Source organism: Corylus avellana, chromosome ca10 (genome assembly GCF_901000735.1).
Source record: "Corylus avellana chromosome ca10, CavTom2PMs-1.0".
Lineage (NCBI taxonomy): Eukaryota > Viridiplantae > Streptophyta > Magnoliopsida > Fagales > Betulaceae > Corylus > Corylus avellana.
In genome coordinates, this window is record NC_081550.1 from 7,102,056 (window position 1) to 7,112,169 (window position 10,114).

General features: G+C 36.1%; 1 protein-coding gene across 2 annotated transcripts; it reads right to left on the reverse strand.

Moving 5' to 3' along the window:
* Window positions 1-655: 655 nt before the first annotated feature.
* Window positions 656-9,452, reverse strand: LOC132164530 (eukaryotic translation initiation factor 3 subunit I-like). Of its 2 annotated transcripts, XR_009438391.1 has the most exons (9): window positions 9,104-9,452; window positions 8,780-8,995; window positions 6,847-6,974; window positions 6,461-6,580; window positions 6,187-6,276; window positions 3,960-4,046; window positions 3,783-3,862; window positions 823-949; window positions 656-733 (listed from the first exon to the last, which is right to left on the reverse strand). XR_009438391.1 is itself a non-coding variant. In XM_059575055.1 (8 exons), exons 1-8 carry the CDS (start codon window positions 9,285-9,287, stop codon window positions 874-876), a joined length of 981 nt encoding a protein of 326 aa, XP_059431038.1. In that variant the 5' UTR covers window positions 9,288-9,452; the 3' UTR covers window positions 656-873. The 2 variants fall into 2 exon arrangements, 1 of the variants encoding a protein (XP_059431038.1); XM_059575055.1 differs by having other exon boundaries at window positions 656-949.
* Between the last annotated feature and the right edge of the window lie 662 nt (window positions 9,453-10,114).

Sequence of the window (10,114 nt, forward strand, 5' to 3'; positions counted from 1 at the left end):
TGTTGATAGCAACTCACTGAAAATTACAATTATCAACGTGTAGTTTGAAAATCCATTGAATTTTTTGACTTCTTTTTATCGAGTAAGGGTTCGTTTGGGTTTGAGATTGAGATTTCGCAAGAAAATTTGCGTTTTTAAAAGAAGTTGCAAAACGTAAAGCGTTTGACATTGCGATTTAAAAAACACTTAATCTCAAATAATAATAAAAAAATGCTATTTTTATAAGCATACTAGAGGATGCTTATTTGAAAATGCGCGAATTTAAACCTAAATCACAATTTCTTATATATATATATATATATATATATTAACATGTTTTACCAAACACCTTTACAATTTTAACAAGTAACGATTTCAAAAACGCAATTTTTAAAATCGCACTTATTGAAACCGCAATCCCAAACCGGGGCAGAAAATGACTTCATTCAAATTGCTTGCAAGTTTTGCAGTCGAAGATACAAAATGAGGAGCAAAAACATAAAAGATAATCGTGAATGCTTTGTTTCGAAATCCCCTTCCAGCATTAAGAATGGATGTAATGCCTGTAATGTTCTAATTATAACTCCACGCAAGCCCTAACTAGTTTGTCACATAAATTATAATGTTGCCGCTCCAAAATACCACCCCTTGTTTTTTACCATTAATTAAGATGAGATTGATATACATCCCAGCACTTCATTCTCATTGGATCAATTGTCAATGTTGTAGATACAATCTTACATCTTCTACAAAACTGTGTTCCAAGAAGCAAAAGTGTAAGCATTGTTTCATCCAATGCCCGCGCAACAAAAATTATGGCCGAACAAGGAAATTAAACTTTACCTTAAACGCTCGCTGCAAAGCTTGATTCAAATTTAAATATATGCTCCAAATCTAGATCTTGATGTGGAAGTAATCGGGGTCAAAATGATGTAACCGTACGTAACCATCTTCACCTCCGCTTGAGAAACTATAAATTGAAAAATCATGTCAATTAAACAATACATTTTTCCTCCAAGTTGTAGGGACAATTTTCGTCAATCAGATTACAGAGAGATTTAAGGTGAAGACTAATAGAACTACCATTAATAGGAAAAATAGAATGTGCATTGATTTAAACTGAACAGATTGAATACGACTGATTTCAACAAATGATTTCAGAAAAGCAGCAAAAATAGGAAATGCGCATAAGCGAATTGAAAAGCAAATAAACAAGTGCACAGAGACAATAGATTAATGCATGCCATTCCATTTCTATGGGAAACTTAGAATATTGGTTTAACTCCAATTCCTTCACTAGAGATCCTAAACCACCATCACACAATACTCTCTCTACCTTTAAAGATGCTAATACTACTAAGAAAACAGTTAGGGAACGTTTGGTACGCAGAATGGCTATTTCATTAAGAAAATGAATAGCTTTTGTTGGAAATGAAAGAAGGTGGGATGGAATAGTCTTGGTGTTAGAGCCTCCCATGGGAATAACTATTCCTCAATTTAAAGAATAGTTATTCCACATGCCAAATCGTAACCTTAAATACCACTTCAAAATATTCTCCATCAGCCTAAGTTCAACCCCAATTTAAGGCATAGACTTAAATTGTGAAAATAACCCTAAGACTCCTAGACCTGATACATAATACCAGAACATCTATATAAAAATAACCCATCGCTATTATCATTAAATTCCACCCAAATATCCCTGCATTTTATACATATTAAGGTAAAGTACAATTGCGGTCCTTTATCATTAGATAATGTTCCAATTTGATCCAAATCTTCCAATTGCGGCAATGTCACCCTTCAAATTTAAGCACTTTTCTTTTTTTGGATGAATGAGTAATTTCATTAACCAACAAAGAGTACAATCACCGTCTAGAAAATCAGCTAGAGCTCCGGGAAACACAAGAAGCCTCCTGAACACACAACAGTAAAGGAAAAGAAACACCTTTACAGACGCAACAAACAAAAAGCCCAGCACCTACTTACAAAACAAATGCTTCTGAAAGAAAAGCTAGACAAATTCTATACTGCAAAACACTAACAGTGACTTTACTTCTATACACTAAACAGTAACTCTGTATCAAAACCTCAGCTAACAGGAACCGTGCACAAGGAATTTACATCCACGACCTGCAGTTTGAAGTGCAGCAAAACTGCTCCTCTGCACAAACACACTGGCAAACTGAATCAAGCACATACCACAATCTGAATTTAAACCCTTCATCTGCTCTGCTGCAAACGCACAACAGAGGAAAAATCCTAAACCAGAAAGATTCCCATTACTCAAAGCCAACTTCATCTGCCACCAAATATTCTATCCGACAGACCCCAACTGCAACATAGCTCCTCATTTTCTCTACTTCTCAGGAATCCACCATTAGACATGATCCTCATTCTAACTTCCCAACTAATTTTCTGAAGTAGTTTCTCCTCTATTTGTAAATGATTCCCATTCCTACTGTTATCTCTCTCCCTCCAAAGATTGTAAACTGAAGCACTCAAACAAAGTTTGATCAAAACAGCTTTTAAACCTTTGCCTTTCCAGTCCTTTACAACTCACTCAACAATAACATCCCATTCAGTTAGAGGATCAACAATCAAACACTTAAGTTTTCCAACCAGACTCTTGCAGAAACTACATTCAAAAATAGGTGACTTCTCCCTTCAATACAACTTCTATAAAAAAACACCAAGCACATTACCTCCAAAGCCCCAACTGAGCAATCTCTCTCTTGTGATGAGACTATCACGAGCTGCCAACCACAAGATAAAGGCCTTCCTTGGAATTTCCAAAGAGAACCATATTAACCTCCACCAACTAACAGTCTGCTGTTTATGCCTAATGACATTCCAAGTATTAGCACAATTGTAGACCCCATTTTTTGAAGAGAAATGCTAGAGGTCAATAAGTTTCTCATATTTTGCCCATATTTCCTTACAATCAACCATTGGATTTGTGGGGTCTACTATTAACTTATGTGGGATTTACGTCAGTCTACAAATCCAATAGTTGATTGTAAGGAAATATGGGCCAAATATGAAGAACTTATTGACCCCTAACATTTCTCTTTTTTGAAACACTCCATGTGGGCTGATCCATATCACCAATACCATTGGCAATTTAATTTGAATCTTAACAAGATCATCAGACCTTGCTGCCTACCAATACCAACTATTATTTATGAGAATACTAGACAATTTTGCAACTAGTTGACTATCTACATCATAGATGACTCAATGACCAGAGGTTTCATGAAGAATCAAGCCATAGGAAAATGTTCTCACCATTTCCTATTTTAAACAATATAAATTGTCTAAAATACCACGAAATTGTAGGAGTTTCCTCCAACTCCAAAGAACCCTTGAGGGATTTTCACTTGCCAAAAGCTTTTGCTTTTTAGCAACTACTCTTTCACCCATGCCACCCACAAGAAACCAGCCCTAACAAAAAGGTTCTAAATATGCCTAAACATGGAAGCCTTATATTTCATTGTTCTGTCTATATTCATTTAAACTCAGCTAACAGAAGTAGACACATGCAAGTGATATAAATTGATGTTATGCTGTGAGGAAATGTATGCTTTTATAGCATGTAATCATCCTTGGTGATTATAGAGCTGAGAGCTAATGTTTTGGCAAGTTAATATTTTAGGTATTTTCAATTGATTATTTATGAAAATATTTATTCTGGTTTTTTATAATAAATGATCTAGAGTATGGGGCATGACAAGAAGCCTTTAATCAACACTAATTTAGAAAACCTAATTTGCTAAAGAAGAAAAGAAAAGAAAAAACTAAACCTTTTCCCATCGGGATTGAATGCCAGAGCATTTATCGGTCCAAAATGCCCTTTCACACCTCCAATTTCTTCTTGAAGAATCTACGATATGAAAATGAGAGCACTTCATATACTAAGGAGACTAAACGGCAACAGACTGTTATATTGTTAGAGAACTTAAATGAAAATATGATTTTACCTTGTCATAGAATTTAGCCTCAAATTTTCCAGCACGATGATCAGTAGTCGTGACATTCGATGCATCTTGACCACCTCCAAGCACCACCTAAGAAAGCATAAAGCATTGAAATTGATTAGATGATGCAAAATTATGTAAATGCATAAATAAGAAACATAAACCAATCAAACCAAATATGGCCCGAAAATGTATAAGAACCTATCACCAATATATCATCTATCTATTGGATTAAATTAATCTCATAATTTGTATGTAATATATACTTCACTGCTAGAAACATTTTGTAACACTCATAGTAATGTGCCTCCCCTCCCCACCCAAATAAAAAAGCGCAAAAGTACATCTTTTTTATGTGAGTATATGTTTAACCTTGACAACAACCTAGACTAGGTCAATGATTCATCAATCCCTACACATCAAATGACAGATTCTTCACCTCAAGAGTACCACAAAATCATTTTCATCTACATAGTTAAAGGGTTTTTAACCCAAAGTCATTAAATTTACAGCCTCAAAAGAGAACCTTTGGAGCTATCTCAAAGGACCACGAAACTACTTCTAAGTTGAAAGTCCAAAATTTTATTTTCAAATTTCATCAAATTAAATTTATGTTTGTCGCCAATAACATAGAAATTGCACTAAATCCCCCATTGGAATACTAACTAATGAAAGGTCCAACCATACCATGCTCCAAAGACCATTGATGACTTCACATAACTACAAGTCATCAATAGTCTTTGGACCTAATAGGGTACATGAGTGTATGTACTATCAAAAAACTTTGTGAGGTCATCCATCTATAGGAGTGTTGTAAAAGTCATCAATGGTCAAATTCCAAGCGCTAAACTTTTGTGAAATTTTATGAGACCGTCAAAAAGACTTGCAGTCACTCATTGAACAAATCTTTTTCATGTTTGAACCCTTGAAGATGTATGTGTGCTATGGTGCTACATATCATTCTTCCTGACCAAAAAAACATGACAAGGGGGTACAATCGTAAGTGTTTCCCTAGAGATTCAACCTCTTAAACTCAACATAGACCACTAAATGAAAAAAAAAAAAATCCTGTCTTCATGCAGCCATGTCCTTTTCTCTTTCGCTTAAGTGCAGCCGTTCCAGGGAGAGGGAGGCGGGGTGGTTGTGGACTTCCACCCCTACCCATCATGAAGGCATCATCCAGTCCCATGTCATCAACAACTGGCCGAAGACTTTACTAGAAAGCCAAGGACTTTCACAACCCACTATCTAAAACCACCCAATTGCTTTATCCAAGTTCCAATTTCATTCAGAAATTTCTAATTCCAGCCCAATTTCATTCAAAACTTTCAAATTCCAGCCGAATCAAATCAAGTTCAAAATAAGCGCTACTGAATATTTCCTCTTCCTAATCAAAATAATCCTTAAATGTTCAATTTGCTTTGCCAACATAATTTACCTACTTACAAACCACTAGTATGGTATGGGAAAAGAAAATCTGTAGATTATATAATCCTATTCATATCTGAATTTCAAAATACCAAACTTGAGCATACATTTAACAATCCACGTAAAAAATAAAATATAAAACCAAGGAACATAATAAGTGATAGGCATTAATGCAGCAAAATAAAGTGCTTTACTAAGGTTAAAGTCATGAAAGATTGAGTGGAAAAGAGAGAGATTCATTGTTCCTCAATCAGCAACCAAAGTTCACATTTATTGAAGGATTAATACAATGACCCTCATGCCTAAGTGAAATATTACACTTGCACTCACATCACAATTCAACATAATATTCATGCAGGTTTCTAAAGAGTACGAGAACATATGTGACCAATGTTTCTCTGACCAACATTATGGTGTTCCATCTAATAAATCCTTAATAATTTCTCTGAACATTTCATCATTTGAGTTTAGATCGTAAATCCTCAACTACATTTTTAGTAAAATAGTAGGTTCTTGGATTGAAGAAGCAACAGCGTTGATTTGGATTTCCAAGAAAATTTTGTGAGGTAGGCAAGCAATATCACTGGTTCTCGTGACACTGCTATTTGGCTTCACAAATACATCACAACATTAATTTTTTTTTTTTTTTTTTGATAAGTAATAAACCAATCTCATTAAACCTTATATCCCATTAAAAATTGTGAAGGTCATATAATTTTGCTTCTGATAGAAAGACAATTCATAATGCATAGATTTTGATATCATGAGTGCAAAAGTTTGCATTTTAAAACTCATTACATACATGATTAAGAAGTGGAGACATTGTAACTGCATTGACTGGACGTTCGGTCACATATGTCTTGATAAGAGTCAACGTTCGCATGTCCCAAAGCTAAATATTCGCAAAACAAATAAGAACAGACAGTAAGATAGATAAAGCATAAGTCATGAAGAAAAATTATATATAAATAAGTGTGTATATATATATATATATATATATATATATATATATATATATATATATATAATAAACAATATGACAAAAAGAATAGAATAAATGGATGTGAGATCAGTACTTTAGCAGATTTATCAAGCGAACCAGTGAGGAAATGAGAACCATCTGCAGATTTTGTAAGTGCCGTAATTGTTTTTTTGTGGCCAGATTCCTTGTCTGACTCTTTAAGCAGTTTTCCTGTCTGCATGTTGATTAAAAAAAAGAGAAACAAATTTAAGTGTTAATCAGTCAATCAATAAACTTCAGAGAAAAATGAGGACCAAAATGGAGTAACTAAAGAGTAGAAAGAGCTAACTAAAACTTAAGGTAAGCTTTGAAGAAACCCAACAAGAACCCAAAGAATACCACAGAGCCACAAAAAGTGAAATGCTAACTGTAACCAAAGCATCACTAAAACGATTTCTTTGAAGATAACAAGGCAACCATAAAATTAATACTGCCACGTACCTCGGAATCCCATATACGAACCACAGCATCTTCTCCAGCGCTTATGATGGTGGTGTTAAGTGCTCCCCAAACCGCTCTATTAATTCTTCCCTGAGGGCCCTTGATGGTAAGAACAGATTCACCAATCTCTGAAAAATGAATTATTGATGGTTTTAAGTCGGCATCAAGCTCATTTGAGATATTAAAGCTTCCAAAGATCTTACGATACAGAAACACATTTCATTCTCCTAACATCTTCATTCAAAGCAATGCAGCTAAAGAGTCAAGGCACCCAAGATTACAAGACCAAACTTTTATGGTATGAAAACACAAGGGTACAGATAACAGTTACAACCATGCTACATCAATTCAAAACACAACACAATTGCAAGGAACAAAAAAAAAAAGATTCTCCAATTTGTTTGATATAAGGGGCCAATTCTGAAACCTAAAACACGTGAATGCAAAGGAACAAATAAAGCAATTAGGAAATATCACTGCAAGTTATCCAGGTAAGCAATGAACAATGACAACGTTGCTGGCTCATCTAGGCCCCTCCTGGCTGATGCCCAGAAGATAAAGTATGTGAGTACTACTATATCTATAGTTACATCCAAGTAGGGAGTTCCAGCCTCCGGCTACCCCCTACCCTATTTGGTTAGGAAAATACTAACAGATGAAGTGTGCAAAAATTCATAACTTTTACTAGCTGGCATCAAGACGATACAGGTGAGTGCTCATTACTCAAAACTGTATATTCCTGCACATTTTGGAACTTTAGTCCCCCTACTCCCACAATTGGGTTTTAAAAAGCAATGAGTTGAAGGAAAAAAGAAAGCATAAAAGTAGTTTCTTTTCTTACTTGAAACACTTCATAAAATTGAGGGAACCACATGGAATAACAATGTCTTGCTCAACAGTGCAAGTAGGCCAAGTTTTTCATTTTGGGGGCCTTGAAGAAACCTCATTGAAAACTAATTATTTCCTTCTTCTCCTAATTGTTTAATACAAAAATGCATTATTAGAATGGATCTCTCACAAAAGAATATTTAGAAAAACGAAGTATGGCATGTCTTGAGAGTCTGAAATGTGTGTTGAATAAGCATATTAAAAGATATTATTTGCTATAGGATACAGCACCTTGTGCTTGCTTCCATGCATTCTGGGAGTACTTTTCTTTGCCGGGTAATTCCATGTGGTTCACTGAACTAAAATGAAGGATCCCTTTTTAGGGTTGTGAACTACCAGGTTACCTTGACTAGTGTTAGATCTTTTTCTTGTAGGCAAGCAAAGATCTTTTTATAGTAAATTGCACAACGCCACAAGTGCACTAGTTAAATAGAAAAATCATAAGGAACTGCAACTACACTCTTCCCCATTTTATACTGGAATCATGTACATAAAACTTCTATATATAGTGGGTTGATGGTCTTTTTATTTATTTTTTTCAATTCAATTTTTTTACTTGTAATGGATAGTTGCCAGTTTTGTATCAAAAATATACTATCAAAGAAAAATCAAAAGAGAAATGTTAGGTGATCTCTTGGTGTTCTCCTAGCATTTTCTAAGCCTTAGGTGGATATTATTTTCTAAAAATCGGGTGAAGAAAAATAAGGGTCACTTTCTTTTTTTTCTTTTTTAGAAAATAATATCTACTTTGGACAGGAAGAACACCATGAGAACACCCGGAGAGCCTAGCATGACCCAATCAAAATACTTGTGTTGTAGATTTTGAAGCTTCCAAATATTATGCAAAAAAAAAAAGGGCAATATTTGGAACCTCCCAGCAAATATTCTGCAAAAAAATTTCCTCACTATACAACCAGTTCCCAAATTTTACATTATTCCAGAAACACCGATTTTACTGATAAAAGAAACTGACATGAACCCGACAAACAACAACAATTAGCCCTTTCGAGCATAAATTCATGAAACGGAGCATAATAAAGCTTACGGTCAGCGGGGTCTCGGGCGATGATTTTAACGTGAATCGCAGAGGGAGAGTCCATGAATGGATCGGTGGTAATGACAGCGAGCTTATCCCCGACGGCGAGGTCCACAGCCCTAGCCGGAGAACCGAAATTAAAGGAGTACAATTGCTCCCCCGACTGAACTGACCACAGCTTCGCCGACTGATCTGCGCTCCCCGTGATCAGCATCATCGAATCCCCTATATTTCAAAACCACCAAAAAGAAGTCTTATTACAGAAAAACCAAAGAACATGCGGTGAATGAATCAGAGTGCGCGCGTGCGCGCGAGAGAGAGAAAAGGACTTGCTTGAGACATCGCAGCACCAGACTGCACCGTTGTGGCCACGGTAGGTACCGAGGCGCTCGCCGTTGTCGGCGAACCAGACGGTGGGGTTGTGGTCCTTCCCGCACGAGAACAGGAGGTCCCCGTCCCGGTTGTACTTCAAGAATGTCAACGGCCTTTCATGGCCTTTCATCAAAATCGGTCTCATCTTTCACGCAGGAGTTCCAAAGAGGAGATAAAACAACGTAGCCGCACTGAAAACTAGGGTTTTTGAAGGTCGATGAAGCCGGTTTCGAAGGTGGATGCTTGAAGCTCGGCAGGTTTCCGAAAGACGATACAGCCGGTTTTGATTTGCTTCACAATTGGACGAACCGGTTTACTTCACACAACGTGCATAAAGCCGGTTTATTTCAAAGGCCTCTACAAGATTAAGATCCCTCAAATTTCTTTCAAATTTGAGATTATCTTATTATTAAATCATAGTCATGCCTTACATTTAACAATCCACAATGTCTCAGCTATCAAATTTGGGTAACGTTCAAAGCCCTTGGACCAAATATGTTCCTTATAGAAGACTTGTTTGGGATTACGTTTGAGGGGCTAAAGTGCTTTTAACACTCAAAAAGCCCGTTTAAAGAAAAAAAATACTCGTTTAGTAAAAAAATTAAAAACGTTTGTAAGGGTCCAAAAAGCCTAAAACTGGCCAAAAAGAACTTTTAACTTAATAGCTCTATTTCTCAAACGCAATCTTAAATAGGCTCTGAGTTTGAGCATTCCTAAGTTTAAATCTAGGATATTGGAAGGGCGCTTTGATGGGCATTTTCTTTCTCTGGTGGACTTTGATGGGGTGACGCCTCCTCACCAACTAGAGTTTGAAAAAAAGCAGCCTTTTGGGTTCGGATTTTCAATCTTCTGCTCGAGTGTATAAGGAAGGAGACAAGATACCAGATTGGAGCTACCGTAGGTGAGGTGGAGGATGTGGACGTGAATGAAGATGGAGTTGGGTGGGGTGAGTTTTTGAGGGTGCGAATCGTT